At 46.0% G+C, this 16,097-nt stretch overlaps 1 protein-coding gene and 1 long non-coding RNA gene across 4 annotated transcripts in view; one reads left to right on the forward strand and one right to left on the reverse strand.

The window, feature by feature from the left end:
* The window catches only part of LOC111747665 (uncharacterized), a 29,874-nt gene extending 14,694 nt beyond the window's left edge, over nt 1-15,180 (reverse strand). The window contains exons 1-2 of one of the 3 annotated variants that reach the window (XR_010322472.1): nt 14,802-15,180; nt 51-962 (exon numbers count right to left, since the gene is read on the reverse strand). This is a non-coding gene — a long non-coding RNA (uncharacterized LOC111747665). Of the gene's footprint in view, nt 1-50; nt 963-5,466; nt 5,579-14,801 lie in introns of those variants that run through there. The other 2 variants (XR_010322473.1, XR_002783651.2) reach the window with 2 other exon arrangements.
* LOC100665164 (folate receptor beta-like) lies at nt 5,496-13,089 on the forward strand. Its single transcript, XM_064288633.1, has 5 exons — nt 5,496-5,602; nt 6,911-7,072; nt 12,011-12,199; nt 12,317-12,452; nt 12,602-13,089. Exons 2-5 carry the CDS (start codon nt 6,923-6,925, stop codon nt 12,823-12,825), a joined length of 699 nt encoding a protein of 232 aa, XP_064144703.1. The 5' UTR covers nt 5,496-5,602; nt 6,911-6,922; the 3' UTR covers nt 12,826-13,089.
* Nucleotides 15,181-16,097: the final 917 nt, after the last annotated feature.

Raw genomic sequence — 16,097 nt, forward strand, 5'->3', positions numbered from 1 at the left:
CAATATACTTAACACCAAGTCAAGCATTATCAAGGTTTTGTGACACTTACCTTATCTCTATCCTTTTCTTTTTTCTAAAATTTTTTTAAAATTTTCAAAAATCACTTCCAGGCCAGAGAATTTAATTGCTAGTGTAAGTCTCTCCAGAGCTCTTTCCCGCCACAGTGACTAAGCAATATTCAAAATGGTGGCTGCTCCTTCAGCCTGGATTCCAGAGTGAGGAGACACAGAGCAGAGCCTCCATTTAACCTGTGATTAACATTTAGCATGAGTTCTCCCTGCTCCCATACACAAAAAAGGCTTTATTGTTTTAAGCCACTTAGATTCTAAGATTGTTTGTTATAGCTATATAGCTTTACCTTTTTTTTTTTTTTTTTACCCAGACTCATACACCTTCTGTATTAAGACTGTCAACCAATATGTACCAAGTTTTAATATTACTTGATTTTTTTGTTTTTTTTAACAATTTTTATTGAGCTTTAAGTGAACGTTTACAAATCAAGTCAGTCTGTCACGTATTACTTGATTTTTTAGTCAGAATCTCTGAAGTTATGCTGTGGTAGGAGTCTTTGGGTAGAGCAAACAGTTAACATGCTCTGCTGCTAACTGCAAGGTTAAAAGTTCGAGTCCACCTGAATGTGCTTTGGAAGAAAGTCCTGGTGATCTACTTCCCCCCCAAATCAGCCATTGAAAATCTTCTGGAGCAGGGTTCTACTCTGACACATAGGGAGTCACCATGAGTTTGAGTCAACTGGATGACAACTTGTAGCTAATCTGGTAGTATGCTGTGGTGACAAAGTGAACAAGCCTCAAATCTTAGTGGCTTAAAGGACAAATTGTGTTCCAGGTCCATTGTGGGTTGTCTGGGAGTTTGTTCCTCATAGTACTCAGGGATCCAGGATGATAAAGTTGCCATGATCTTATTAAGCATTGCACAGTGGCCAAACACAGGAAATTTCCTCCTATAAGTAAAAGACAAATATAAAAAGGTAACCTCAATTCTGCAATAGTTATTTGCTCTCCTGGCCAGCTAGGGGCTTTGATGATCTCTCAGAGACAAAACAAACACTCAGATATCTCTGAGCCATAAATCTCCCTCCAACCTATGGAATTTCATGGCTCCTTTGACCCAGGAACACAAACGGACACCGGTGGGTTGATATTCTCTTCCACTTTCTGGAGCTTTCATGGTGGTATTAGTTTCCTGTGGCTGCCATAACAAAGCACCACAATCTGAGTGGGTTAAAACAACAGAAATTTATTCTCTTGCAGTTCTGGAAGCTAGAAGTCCAAAATCAAGGTGTTAGCAGGTCCTACTCCCTCTGAAGTCTCTAGGGGAAGATCTTTTCTTGCCTCCTACAGCTTCTGGTAGCCCTAAGCATTCCCTGGCTTGTGGCAGCATAATTCCAATCTCTGCCTCAGTCATCACATGGCGTTCTTCCCTGTGTGTGTCTGTGTCTATTCTCTTCTTATAGGGATACCAAACGTGCTGGATTAGAGCCCACTCTACTCAGGTATGACCCCATGTTAACTAATTATATATGCAAAGATGCTATTTCCAAATAAGGTAACATTCACAGGTACCGAGGTTAGGACTTAAACATATCTTTTAGGGGTACACAAACCAACCCATAACAACGGCCCCTCAGACACAAAACATCTTTGGTACCACAACCATCTCAAAGTCTCTCAATAGGGATCACTGATGTCAAACCACCACTACAGATTCTGACCTTGAAGGATCATGTCACCATGGTGATGCCACCACAAGGATACTTAGTTCTCTAGGGACTAAAAATACCCCTCAAAGTTCTGAACGCAGATGGCAAGAATGTCTTGATCAGGATAAAGGACCTATAAATGGCCATTAAGATCAATACTTTGAACTGATCCTTAAAGCTGGGCAGTTAGTCAGGTAAATATTTCAGTAATTCTCAAGTGTACATTTTTCACCTCTCAGCATCTCTGAAGTTGGAATGCATCTTATAATTGATGTGATAAGAAAGCATTGTGTTGATTTAATTGGAACTATTTTTTCTTTCTTAGTGGTACATTAAAGAATGGCCTGTCTTAAAATAGGCAGTGGCTCAGATTTGATGAAATATGGTACTACCAGTTGGTAGAAACATCAGATGACAAAATTCTATTTAAAACAAGTGATTAAAAGTTAATTATATAAAAGTTAATTGCTTAATTACATTTTCAGAAATGCTGGATAGTGAGATATTGTCATTCATCATTTTTATCTTTTCTTAATTGTGCTTTAAGTGGAAGTTTACAGAGCAAATTAGTTTCTCATTAAAAAATTTATACACAAACTGTTTCATGACATTGGTGGCAATTCCTACATTGTGTCAGCACTCTCCGCCTTTCCCTTTCCACCTCGAGCTCCCCGACTCCATTCATTTATCAGTTTTGAGACAATTTTTTTTTCTCTGTGACCCTGAGCAAATTCCTTGACTTCTGTACCTCACCTTCCACCTATGCCCATCTGGGTGCTCATAAATTAACTTGATAACTGTCATATGAGCCCATTCTGTATGTGCCAAGGTTTTCCACATGTAATGCTGAATAATTTTCTGGTGAGAAAACAAAAGCTCAGTAAGATTCAGTGGTTTTTCCCAAAGTTGTACAAGCGATGGAACTATCATGGTTCCCTTGGCCTGACCTTAAAGTCTGGATTCTTCTCTGGCAAGCCTGCCTTACCCTAAGAACCACTTGGTGTACCTTAAAAATTTAGATTTTTATAATATATATTTTATAATGGCCCCTATAAAAATTTATAATAACCCCTAAAAAAAAAAATACTTAAGAATAAATCTAACCAGGAATGTAAAGGACCTATACAAAGGAAACTACAAAACACTACTGCAAAAAACCGAAAGAGGTCTACATAAATGGAAAAACATACCATGCTCATGGATAGGTAGACTCAACATTGTGAAAATGACAACTCTGCCTAAAGCAATTTATAAGTACAATGCAATCCCGATCCTAATACCAAAAACATTTTTTAAAGAGATGGAAAGGCTTATCATTAACTTTATGTGGAAAGGGAAGAAGCCCTAGGTAAGTGAAGGACTATTGAAGAAGAAGAATAAAGTAGGAGGGCTTCCACTACCTAACCTCAGAACCTACTATACAGCTACAGTAGTCAAAACAGCCTGGTGCTGATACAACAACAGATATGTTGACCAATGGAACAGAATTGAGAACCCACATGTAAATCTATCCACCTATAGTCACCTGATCTTGAACAAGGGCCCAAAGTCCAACAAGTGGGGAAAAGACAGTTTTTTTAAGCAAATGGTCCTGGCAAAACTGGATGTCCATTCGCAAAAAAATGAAACAGGACCCATACTTCATACCATATACAAAAACTAATTCAAAATGGATCAAAGACCTAAATATAAAGCCCAAAACCATGAAGTTCATAGAAGAAAAAATAGGATCAATGCTAGAGGCCCTAAAACACAGCATTAACAGGACACAAACCACAACCAACAACACACAAGCTCCAGAGGTTAAGCTAGATAACTGGGATCTTCTAAAAATTAAACACTTATGCTCATCAAAAGACTTTACCAAAAGAGTAAAAAGAGAACCTACAGACTGGGAAAAAAATTTTGGCTACTACAAATCAGACCAAGGTCTAATCTCTAAAACCTACAAGAAAATCCAACACCTCTACAAAAACAACAAAAAATCCAATTAAAAAATCGCCAAAAGAAATGAACACTTAACCAACAAAGACATTCAAGCAACCAACAGACACATGAGGAAATGCTCGTGACCACCAGCCATTAGAGAAATGTAAATCAAAACCACAATGAAATGCCATCTTACCCTGGCATTACTAGCACGAAAAAAAAAACAGGAAATAACTAATGTTGCAGAGGCTGCGGGGAGATCAGAACTCTTATGCACTGCTGGTGGGAATGCAAAATGATACAACCATTTTGGAAAATGTTATGGTGCTTCCTTAGAAAGATAGAAATAGAAATACCATATGATACAGCAATCCCACTCCTAGGAATATATCCTAGAGAAATAAGAGTCATCACATGAGTAGACATATGAATGCCCATGTTCACTGCAGCACTGTTCACAATAGCAAAAAGATAGAAATAACCTAGATGCCCATCAACAGATGAATGGATAAACAAACTGTGGTACATACACACAACGGATTATTATGTAATGATAAAGAACAACGATGAATCTGCAAAGCATCTTATAACATGGATGAGTCTGGAGGGCATTATGCTGAGTGAAATAAGTCAATCACAAAAGGACAAATATTGTATAAGACCACTACTATAAAAACTCATGAAAAAGTATACACACAAAAAGAAACAATCTTTGATGTGTACGAGGGCGGGGAGGGGTGGGGACAGAAAAACACTAAATAGACAATACATAAGTGGTAACTTTGGTGAAGGGTATGACAGTACAAGGCAAGGTCATGGAAGCTCCATAGACACATCCAAACTCCCCAAGGGACCGAATTGCTGGGCTGAGGGCTGTGGGGTCCATGGTCTCAGGGAACATCTAGCTCAACTGGCATAACATAATTTATAAAGACAATGTTCTACATTCTACTTTGATGAATAGCGTTTCAGGTCTTAAAAGCCTGTGAGTGGTCATCTAGGATACTCCACTGGTCTCACCCCTTGGGGAACAAGGAAGAATGATGAAAACTAAAAATACAAAGGAAAGATTAGTCCAAAGGACTAATGGACCACTTCTACCACAGCTTCCACCAGACTGAGTCCAGTACAACTAGGTGGTGCCTGGCTACCACCACTGACTGCTCTGACAGGGATCACAATAGAAGGTCCTGGACAGAGCTGGAAAAAAATGTAGAACAAAATTCTACTCAAAAAGAAAGACCAGACTTGCTGGCCTGACAGAGACTGGAGAAACCTGAGGGTATGGCCCCCCGGACACCCTTTCAGCTCAGTAATGAAGTCACTCCTGAGGTTCACCCTTCAGCCAAAGATTGGACAGGCCCATAAAACAAAATGAGACTAAAGGGGCACACCAGCCGAGGAGCAAGGACTAGAAGGCAGGAGGGGACAGGAAAGTTGGTAATAGGGAACGCAAGGTTGAGAAGGGAGACTGTTGACATGTTGTGAGATTGTTAACCAATGTCATAAAGCAATGTGTGTACTTTTTAATGAGAAACTAGTTTGTTCTGTAAACTTCCATCTAAAGTACAATAAAAAAAAATAATAACAAAAGCACTAAAAAATTTTAGATTCTCTCTTGGAGATGAGATTTTGTAGATTTTGATGAATGTTAAATGTGTAGATCCTGATGTGAGTGAAGAAACAAGAGATGAACGGAAACAGGAATGACTAAACGGACAGACTACTAAAACCTTGAAGAGGGTGCGGTCTGGACAGGTAGGGAAGGAAGAACAGAAGGAGAAGTCCTGAATGAGGAAATTACATTCTTGCTTACCAGAGCTTTTATAGTCTGTCCAACACTGAGGACGGAGATCACTGGGGACAGTCCAAGGACCTGGAACTGTTGCCAGCCTGGAGTGAGGCCAACCCAGACACAGCTGAGTGTGCTCAGGGCAGCAAAGGAGGTTCAGGCAAGTGCTCTAAGGAGGGAAGGGTAACAAGGGCAATGGGGAGACATGGCAGGCTTGTGTGTAGGGGAGGGACATATCTTTCTTTAGAAAGATCTCTCAGTAGTGTCTGGGGTCTTAAAAGCCTGTGAGTGGTCATCTAGGATACTCCACTGGTCCCACCCCTTCGGGGAGCAAGGAAGAATGAAGAAAACTAAAAATACAAGGGAAAGATTAGTCCAAAGAACTAATGGACCACACCTACCACAGCCTTCACCAGACTGAGTCCAGTACAACTAGGTGGTGCCTGGCTACCACCACTGACTGCTTTGACAGGGATCACAATAGAGGGTCCTGGGCAGAGCTGGAAAAAAATGTAGAACAAAATTCTACTCAAAAAGAAAGACCAGACTTGCTGGCCTGACAGAGACTGGAGAAACCTGAGGGTATGGCCTCCAGACACCCTTTCAGCTCAATAATGAAGTCACTCCTGAGGTTCACCCTTCAGCCAAAGATTGGACAGGCCCATAAAACAAAATGAGACTAAAGGGGCACACCACCCAGGGGCAAGGACTAGAAGGCAGGAGAAAACAGGAAAGCTGGTAGTAAGGAACCTAAGGTTGAGAAGGGAGAGTGTTGACATGTTGTAGGGTTGTTAACCAATGTCGTAGAGCAATGTGTGTACTAACCGTTTAATGAGAAACTAGTTTATTCTGTAAAACTTCATCTAAAGTACAAGGAAGAAAGAAAGGAAGATCACTCGGGCTTCTGTGGGGAAGGATACTTAGAGAGAGAAAAATTGGAGGGGAGCAGAGATGGACCCGAACTATTTAATTACTTTTCATAGATAAAGTCCAGCGAGAAAGTGAGGGCAAAGGCTCTGGTTGTGCAATGGCTGCTAACTAAAAGGTTGGAAGTTTAAATCCACCAGTGGCTCTGCTAGAGAAAAGACTTGGTGATCTGCTCCCATAAAGATTACAGCCTAGGAAATTCTAAGGGGCAGCTCTACTCTGTCCTGTCAGGTTGCTATGAGTTGAAATCAACTCAGCGCCACACAACAACAACAACTAGTTTGGGAAAACTCCTCCAGAGCCCACTTACTAACCCCAGTTGCCTTCCTGGGCTGTCCAAGCCTGGGGTTGGGGGAGACCCCTTTGCCAACCTTCTCTACTCCAACTTCTGGGAGCATCAAGACCCCATCACTGAAGGGACAGGGCTGACCCCATCCATCACTATGGAGATGGGGAGACTGAGGCAGAAGGTGAAGGAAGTACCCTGCATGGGGTTGTTTTCCTCAGATCTTTGTCTCCCTAACCACAACTCTCCCTGCAGGAACAGAAAGACATGGCCTGGGAATTGACACCACTTCTGCTGCTTGTGGCCTTGGTAGCTGCCACGTCCAGTGCCCGGGACAGGACAAGCCTGCTCAATGTCTGCATGGAAGCCAAGTACCACAAGACAAAGCCAGGCCCCGAGGACAAGCTGTATGGCCAGGTAAGATGGAGTGTGGCTCTGGGCCGCAAATGTGGCTGGTTTTGATGGGAAGAGGAAGTCGGGGTAGTAAGGGAAGGGCTGAAGGGTTAGACACCCCCACACCCGGAGTTATTGTTGTGGGAGTGGATGAAGGTGGGGTAAGGTGGCTGAGGTGGTCCTGCGCCCCCCTTGAAAAGGACCCCATGTCAGCAATGATATGGGGTAGTCATTTGCTGAGCACTTAACACGTGCCATGTGTTTTCTATACATGGTTTCATATTCCCAGTGGCCCTTGATGTAGATCAGTGATGTATTCCTTCACAATACACAAGTGAGGAAACTGAGGCTCAGAGATGCATATGGGCACACACAGGAATTGGAAATGACCAGCCCTTGTGGTCATTTTTTTTTTTTTTTTTGTGGTGGAATAGGGGAGGACTGGAGAAGGCTCCTCTAGGGATTTGGAGGGTGAGAAACTGTGGGGGAGAATGGCTCTTCCTACCTCACTACATGCCAGTCCCATGGAGTGCCAAGGCCTAAGGAGGAGAAAACCCTTTACCATGGAGATAGACGGCAGATGTGCTGCGCATTCCACCTTCTATAAAATTTATGTCAGTGGATCACAACTCCATTTGTCTCAATTTCTTCTTTTCATGACAAATATTCTTTAGATTCTTTACTATCCTAGAGTGAAATTCAGAGCTAATGGAGCCTATTTGGACATATAATTTTAAAATACCAACCTAATGCTCTATCTGTAATACAAAGGAGAAGCAAACAGAAACTAATTTATAATAAAATATTTCAATATGTAAATTCTGTGGTGTGACTACCTGAGAAACCAAACCAGTTGCCGTCAAGCTGATTCTGATTCATGGAAACCCCATGTGGGTCAGAGTAGATCTGTGCTCTATAGGGTTTTTGATGGCTGAGTTTTTGGAAATAGATAGCCAGGCCTTCCTTCTGAAGTGCTTCTGGGTAGACTCCAACCTCCAATCTTTTGATTAGCAGCCAACTACTGTTCTTAACTGTTGCATCACCCAGGGATTGTGAAACTGCACATGCTTGCTTTTATTTACAAAATCACTATGAATGGAGAAACTACAAATGAATATTGATTTAAAAAAAAATTGCTGTCAATTCTGACTCATGGTGACCTCATGTGTGCAGAGTAGAACCGTACTCCATAGGATTTTCATAGCTGTGACCTTTTGTAAGCAGATGGTCAGGACTTTCTTCCAAGGTGCCTCTGTTGTTGTTGCTGTTAGGTGCCACCAAGAGTAGAATTGCTCCATGGGGTTTCCAAAGAGCAGCTGGTGGATTTGAACTGCTGCCTTTTGGTTAGCAGGTGAGCTCTTAACCACTACGCCACCAGGGCTCCTCTGGGTAGGTTCAAACTGCCAGCTTTTCAGTTAGTAGCCAAGTGTTTGGTATTGAAGGAAGAAGTCCAATCTGCACTTAAGGCACTGGCGAAAAACAAGGCTCCAGGAATTGACAAAATAAAAATTGAAATGTTTCAACAAATGGATGCAGCGCTGCAAGTGCTCACTTGTCTATGACAAGAAATTTGGAAGACAGCTACTTGCCCAGCTGACTGCAAGAGATCCATATTTGTGCCCATTCAAAAGAAAGGTGATCCAAAAGAACGCGGAAATCATCAAACAACATCATTAATATCACACACAAGTAAAATTTTGCTGAGGATAATTAAAAAACAGTTGCTACAGTACATCGACGGCGGATTGCCAGAAACTTAAGCCAGGTTCAGAAAGGATGTGGAATGAGCAATATCATTACTGATGTGAGATGGATCTTGGCTGAAAGCAGAGAATACCAGAAAGAGTTTGTCTGTGTTTTACTGACTATGCTAAGGCATTCAACTGTGTGGATCATAACAAATTATGGACAACATTTCGAAGAATGGAAATTCCAGAGCACTTAATTGTGCTCATGGGGAACCTGTACATAGACAAAAAGGCAGTCATTCGAACAGAACAAAGGGATGCTGCATGGTTTAAAACCAGGAAAGGTGGGCATCAGGGTTCTGTCCTTTCATCATACTTATTCAATCTGAATGCTGAGCAAATAATCCAAGAAGCTGGACTATAGGAAGAAGAATTTGGCATCAGGATTGGAGGAAGATTCATTAACAACCTGCGATATGCAGATGACTCAACCTTGCTTGCTGAAAGCAAAGAGGACTTGAAGCACTTACTGATGAAGATCAAAGACTTCAGTATGGATTACCCCTCAAGATGAAGAAAATAAAAATCCTCACAACTGGACCAATAAGCAACATCATGATAAATGGAGAAAAGATTGAAGTTGTCAAGGATTTCATTTTACTTGGATCCACAATCAACACCCATGGAAGCAGCAGTCAGGAAATCAAACAACGTTGGCATTGGGCAAATCTGCTGCAAAAGACCCCTTTAAAGTGTCAAAAAGCTAAGATATCATTTTAGGATTAAAGTGTGCCTGACCCAGACCATGGTCTTTTCAATCATCTCATATACATGCGAAAGCTGGACAATGAGTAAGGAAGACCAAAGAAGAATTGATGCCTTTGAATTATGGTGTTGGCAAAGAATACTGAATATACCATGGGCTGAATATACCAGAAGAAAAACAAATCTGTCCTGGAAGAAGTGCAGCCAGAAATTAAAAGCTAGGATGATGAGACTTCATCTCACATACCTTGGACATGTTATCCGGAGGGACTAAACCCTGGACAAGGGCATCATGCTTGATAAAGTAGAGGGCCAGCAAAAAAGAGGAAGACCCTTAAGATGGATTGACAGAGTGGCTGTAACAGTGGGCTCAAACATAGTAATAACTGTGAGGATGGCACAGGACTGGGCAGTGTTTCATTCTGTTGTACACAGGGGTCACTATAAGTCAGAACTGACTCGATGGCACCTAACAACAACAACAGCAGCAGCCAAGTGCTTAACCATTTGCACTACCCAGGGATTCCAAAGATTGATACAGGTGTGTTCTAATGGCAACTTAAATGCTATAAGATACAATAAGCAGTCTTGGAATTGATGACACAATTTTCTGAAATACTGAATAACTCCAGTAAAATAAAACACATGATATAGCCTTTCACTTCACAATATTTGCAGTCCTGGAAAATCCAGTCTATGTTAAAAACTTACTAAAATACAGTGTGCCTATATGTATGATGATGTTAGCTCTAGATTTAGGAAATCATAAATAGGTTTATCATTTATATTTTCAGCAAAATTTTTTTATTGTACTTTAGATGAAGGTTTACAGAACAAATTAGATTCTCATTAAACAATTAATGCACATGTTGTTTTGTGACATTGGTTGCCAACCCCATGACATGTCAACACACTCCCTTTCTCAGCCTTGGGTTCCCTATTACCAGCTTTCCTGCCCCTCCTGCCTTCTTGTCCTTGACCCCAGGCTGGTGTGCCCATTAAGTCTCGTTTTGTTTTATGGGTCTGTTCAATCTTTGGCTGAAGGGTAAACCTCAGAAGCGACTTCAGTACTGAGTTAAAAGGGTGTCCAGGGGCCATACTCTAGGGATTTTCTCCAGTCTCTGTCAGACCAGTAAGTCTGGTCTTTTTTTATGAGTTAGAATTTTGCTCTACATTTTTCTCCAGCTCTGTCTGGGACCCTCTATTGTGATCCCTGTCAGAGCAGTTGTTGGTGGTAGCTGGGCACCATCTAGTTGTGCTGGACTCGGTCTGGTGGAGGATGTGGTAGTTGTGGTCCATAGGTCCTTTGGACTAATCTTTCCCTTGTATCTTTGGTTTTCTTCATTTTCCCTGGCTCCAGACAGAGTGGGACCAGTGGGGTATCTTAGATGTCCACTCACAAGCTTTTAAGGCTCCACACGCTACTCACCAAAGTAAGATGTAGAACATTTTCGACCTAGACGTCCCCCAAGACCATAGTCCCCAGGCTTCAGACCAGTAATCTGGTCCATCAGGGAGTTCGGATGTGCCTATGACGCTTCCATGACTTTGCCTTGGTCAAGTTGTGCTGACTTCCCCAGTATTGTGTACTGTCTTACCCTGCACCATCAGCAAATATTTTTGAGGGCCTTCTCTGTGTCTAAGGTCGCTGGGTGTTGCAAACAGTTTGCTCTCAGCTACTAGCTTAAAGGTTGGCAGTTCGAATCCACTCAGTGGCACTGCAGGAGAAAGAACTGGTGATCCGTTTTTGTAAAGATTACAGTCAAGAAAACCCTGTGGAGCACAGTTCTACTCTGTAACACATGGAATTGCCATGAGTGGGAACTGACTGAAAGGCAATGGGGTGGTTTGGTTTTCCTTCCCTATATGTCTGGTGCTGGCCAGCCTCCGGGGATAAAGATCTTACTACTTGTGCAGAAGAATACATTTAGTCCAAACTTTTACTGAACTCTCCTCTAAGTCTCTGCTCAAATATCACCTTCCAATGAGGCCCTTCTCAACCACCATATTTAAAATTTCAGCAATTCTCCCATACTCACCATTCCCTACTTTAATTTTCTCTATATCATTTACCACAATCTGGCATAACTTATGTCTCAGTGTTTTATTGTCTGTCTTCCCTGGCTAGAATATAAGTCCTCTGATGACATATTTCTGTCTGTTTTGTTCTGTGCTGTACTCCCAGCATCTAGAACAGTGCCGGGCATACAGTAAGTGCTCAATAAGTAAATGAACTTTTCAAATTTTAAAGAGTTATATATATAAATGATAGCTATTGGCCCTTAAGTCTGGGTCCCCCCTGGGTTCCCACAGCCCCTGATCACACTGTTGTAATTGTGTCTCCCCCAAGATGGGGGTTCCTGGAGGTCAAGTACAGTGGGGTCCTAACAGTGAGCATTCCCTAGGACAACCTACCTGGGGCAGGTGAACAAGGATCAAATGGGGAGAGGTTGGAGGTGGCAGATGGCTGTGGCAGGGGAAGGCTCAGCCCCGTGTCTTTCCCCCACAGTGCAGTCCCTGGAGGAAGAACGCCTGCTGCTCAGTGAACACCAGCCAGGAGCTGCACAAGGACACCTCCCGCCTGTATAACTTTAACTGGGACCACTGCGGCAAGATGGAGCCTGAATGCAAGCGCCACTTCATCCAGGACACCTGTCTCTATGAGTGCTCCCCCAACCTGGGGCCCTGGATCCAAGAGGTACGGTGTCTCCCTCAGCCCACCCCAACAGGCTGCCCTCCAGCTTGGTCCCCTTCCAGGCTGTAGCTGCCAACATACTTGGCTGAGAGGAGCCCTTCCCTTCCACCTCCAATCCAGGTGAACCAGAGCTGGCGCAAAGAGCGTTTCCTGGACGTGCCCCTGTGTAAAGAGGACTGTCAGAACTGGTGGGAGGCCTGTCGCACCTCCTACACGTGCAAGAACAACTGGCACAAGGGTTGGGATTGGACCTCAGGTGAGAGCCTGGCGGTGGGGGGATAGAGGTGGGGTTCAGGAAAGGGGATTTTGAGGAGTTGGGGCTGGGTGAGGATATCTGGGGATGGCCAGAAATGAGCTGTGGGCCCAGGGGTTGAAAGCCTGTGTCCACCATCTCTCCCTTGGCAGGAGTTAACGAGTGTCCAGTCGGGACCACCTGCCACACATTTGAGTTCTACTTCCCCACACCTGCTGACCTCTGTGAGCGCCTCTGGAGTTACTCCTACAAGGCCAGCAACTACAGTCGAGGGAGCGGCCGCTGCATCCAGATGTGGTTTGACTTGGCCCACGGCAACCCCAACGAAGAGGTGGCGAGGTTCTATGCTGAGGCCATGAGTGGAGCTGAGGAGTGAGCCCTGCGAGACTGAGCCCCTCCTGCTCAGCCTGGCCCTAATGCTTCTACTCTGGCTCACTGGCTGAGTCCAGCCCTGCTCAACCCTCCCCTCTGCCTGCCCTTAGCCTGGATGACCAGGCTAGGCTTACTTCAGCTCCCACAGATGAGGGAGCCCTACACATGCCTCCATCCATTACCTAACCCTCCATCCATCACCCAGTTCCTGCTCTAATGGTGGGGTTTGGGGTTCCCCAGCAGCCAGTTTTAATAAATAGATGGACGTGTATATGTGTCTGATGAACTCTTTTGGTGGTGAGTTCATGGCTGGGTGGGGGAAAGACTCCACAGCTTTTGAATTCCTTCAGATTAAAGCAACTAGACCTAGGTTTGAATCCCATCTCTGTTGCTTGTTATGTGAAAGTTGAGAGTCACTTCACTGCTCTAAACCTTAGTTTCCTCCTCAATGAAATGAGGATAATAATCCTTCCATCAGGGCTGTGAAAGGTAAAGGAGCTGTTGCCTAGAAAGCACATGAGGCCAGCATCTGGACATCTGTCTTCAGGGATCCTGTTGCTCTCACAGCTTCAAAGAGAGCCAGACCCAGACCCAGACCTGACCCAAGACTTATTATTTATATTGTTCCCAAAACACTCCTCCTGTCCCCCAACCCTTGTCTCCCTGGCCCTATGCTCAGCTTTGCAACAGGAGAGCTGGGAATGGGATTCTGGGGAAGGCTCCCAGGGGGTAAAAAAATTCACACTGCTGAACATGCTGTGGATGGGGGCAGTAGGGCTCAGTGGTAGCATTCTCGCTTTCCATGCAGGAGACCTGGGTTCAATTCCTGACCAAGGTACCTCATGCCCCGCCACTACCCATCTATCAGTGGAGGCTTGTGTGTTGCTATGATGCTGAACAGGTGTCAGTGGAGCTTCCGGTTAAGACAGATTAGGAAGACAGTCCTGGCAATCTACTTTCAAAAATCAGCCAGTGAAAACCCTGTGGATCACAATGATTCAATCCGCATGGTGCAGGACCAGACAGGTTTAGTTCTTCGTGGGTGAACTGGGGCTTGGGACCTCAGAAGAAAGAAAGAGCTGATTGGGGAGGGAAGTTTGGGAGGTTCCTGGAGAGGGAACATTCAAGAGCCTGGAATTGGTCCAGCCCTGCTGTGTCCTGGAGGCGTGGCTGGAAGAAGGCTGGAAAGGCTTAGTGGCTTCCCAGGGGCAGGGGTCAGGCCTCCTTTGGTAAATATGCCTGTCCTGGAGGATTGCTGCGTCTCTGCCCAACCCCCAGGAGCTGAACCTGTGTTGGTCTCTGAATCTCCGACCTCCCTGCTCTCCACAAGTCACTCCGACAGTGCAGGGACCTGTCTGAGAATACCCTGCAGCTGGGTGGCCGGTCGGTGGCGGAGTTAGGACTGGAACCCAGGTATGCAGTTCAGGTCTCTCGCCCCCGCACCAGGGTGTCCCTTTAGGCCAGTCTTACCTTCCCTCATACAACTAAGGGTGAAGCGGGGCACAAAGTAGAGAATGAGTTACTGGGTTTTTGGCAAGGTCTGGAGACTGTGTTAGGTGGGTAGAGGAGCAGGGCCTCGTGTTTATTATATTTATCTGATCTGGAAGGTCCCACAAAGCGATTAAGCCAGTGGATATTTGAAATGGGGGCAGGAGCGCGTCAGGACTGACCCGGACTCGGTCAACAGGTTTGATTTAGTAAAGTCAAAGTTGCATTCGAGGTTAAAGGCAATCCTCCGACACAGGCCAAGAGTCGGCAACAGTGGGCGCCGGGCTGGATGCCTGCGCCTTTAAGGAGCCGGGGGACGGAGGGGCGGGCAGGAAGCAGACTCCCGGGAGACGCTGCCACCGGCTAGGTCTTTTTTTGGGGATGGGGCGGACCAGGCCCTCCTTTGGGCCCCGCCCCCTTCCCGGCGGGCCAGGTCCTCTTCCCGCCTATAGCCGAATGGGAGGAGCTGGGGCCGGGGGCGTCTGAGCTTACCCGGTCTTGGGAGCTCCCGGCTCGGCGTTCCGCCCACGGAGGCGCAAGTTTGTTGACTTGGAGCGAGTAGCTGGGACCCGGGCGGGTGCTAATAATACCCGTTCGTTCCGCAGCCAGGCTTTACAGTTTACACAGCTGTCACCTTCGTTACTCCTTAATTAATAATAGAAATAGTCGCCGCTCTGGAGCGCCTGCTGGATGCCAGGCCCTGTGCCGAGAGATTTACAAGCACAGTCCCATTGAGTCTGTCCTCGTAATATTATCCCCATTCTACAGAGCGAGAAGTCAAGGCTCGGAGAGGTGCCGTGACTTGCCCGAGGTCACTCCGCGGACCAGCGGCGCCGGGACCGAACGGGGCCCGGGGGAGGCGGAGCGCGGGTCCTACCCCCGGCTCCGTGGAGCCACGGGGGCGGAGCGGCGGGCGGGGCGGAAGGCGGGGGGGGGGTGCGGCGGCGGAGGATGGCCATCTTAAGTGGCCGCTGAGAGTCTAGGACCGCTTCCCCGGGGAAGGGGACACCGTAGCAACCCGGGAGGTGGGGATCTGTGCGCGACCACTGCGACTCTAGGGAGAGGTCGGGAGCCCGGAGGTTGGGGGAACTCTTCTAGTTGGGTAAGGGTGGGGGCCTCCTTGCCTGCGACTGCTTAACCCTTCAAGGCCCCGGCCTGCGGGTGTAGGGGGTGGTGCCAGGGAGTTTGGCCCAGAGGGGGAAGGGCTCTCTGCCCGGGCTGGGAGAGGCTGTCGGGGACCGGGCGTAGGGGGTTCGAGGCACAGGACCTTGTCTGAGGGTATGTGGGGGTGGGACTCCCCGAGGGATTTGTTGGGGGGCCAGACCCAGTGGAGTTTGGGGGTTCAGATCTGAGAGGGGGCTGGACTTAACGGAAGTTGGGGGTCCCGCTCACTCGGATGATGGGAAAAAGGTTGGGGGAGAGATTCATCCTGCATCCTTCGCAGGTTTGGGGAACCCGATCTTGCGGGGCTGTAGCAGGGCTGGATGGAAATAATTTGGGGTGGAATGAGACCTTTATGAGAGTTAGGGGTCATGTTATTGCGGGTGAAGAAAGGGGGCTTAATTCTCTGGCGGGGGGGAGAACGGGACTCGGAAGTGTCAGGATTCACTATGGGGGAACCCGCACATCGATGGATGATTCGGGGACTGATCTCTGAGGGCTGGTGTTGGGGGGCAGGATCATCGTAAGGTTTTGGGGGGCCAGCTAGCCCCCGTGGAGGGTCCCGGGTCCTACAGGAGTGTGGGGAGCATGATCCTTGCAGGGAAGAGATGGGGGGCAGGGGCGCCC

The sequence above is a fragment of the Loxodonta africana genome, chromosome 7, assembly GCF_030014295.1.
Source record: "Loxodonta africana isolate mLoxAfr1 chromosome 7, mLoxAfr1.hap2, whole genome shotgun sequence".
Lineage (NCBI taxonomy): Eukaryota > Metazoa > Chordata > Mammalia > Proboscidea > Elephantidae > Loxodonta > Loxodonta africana.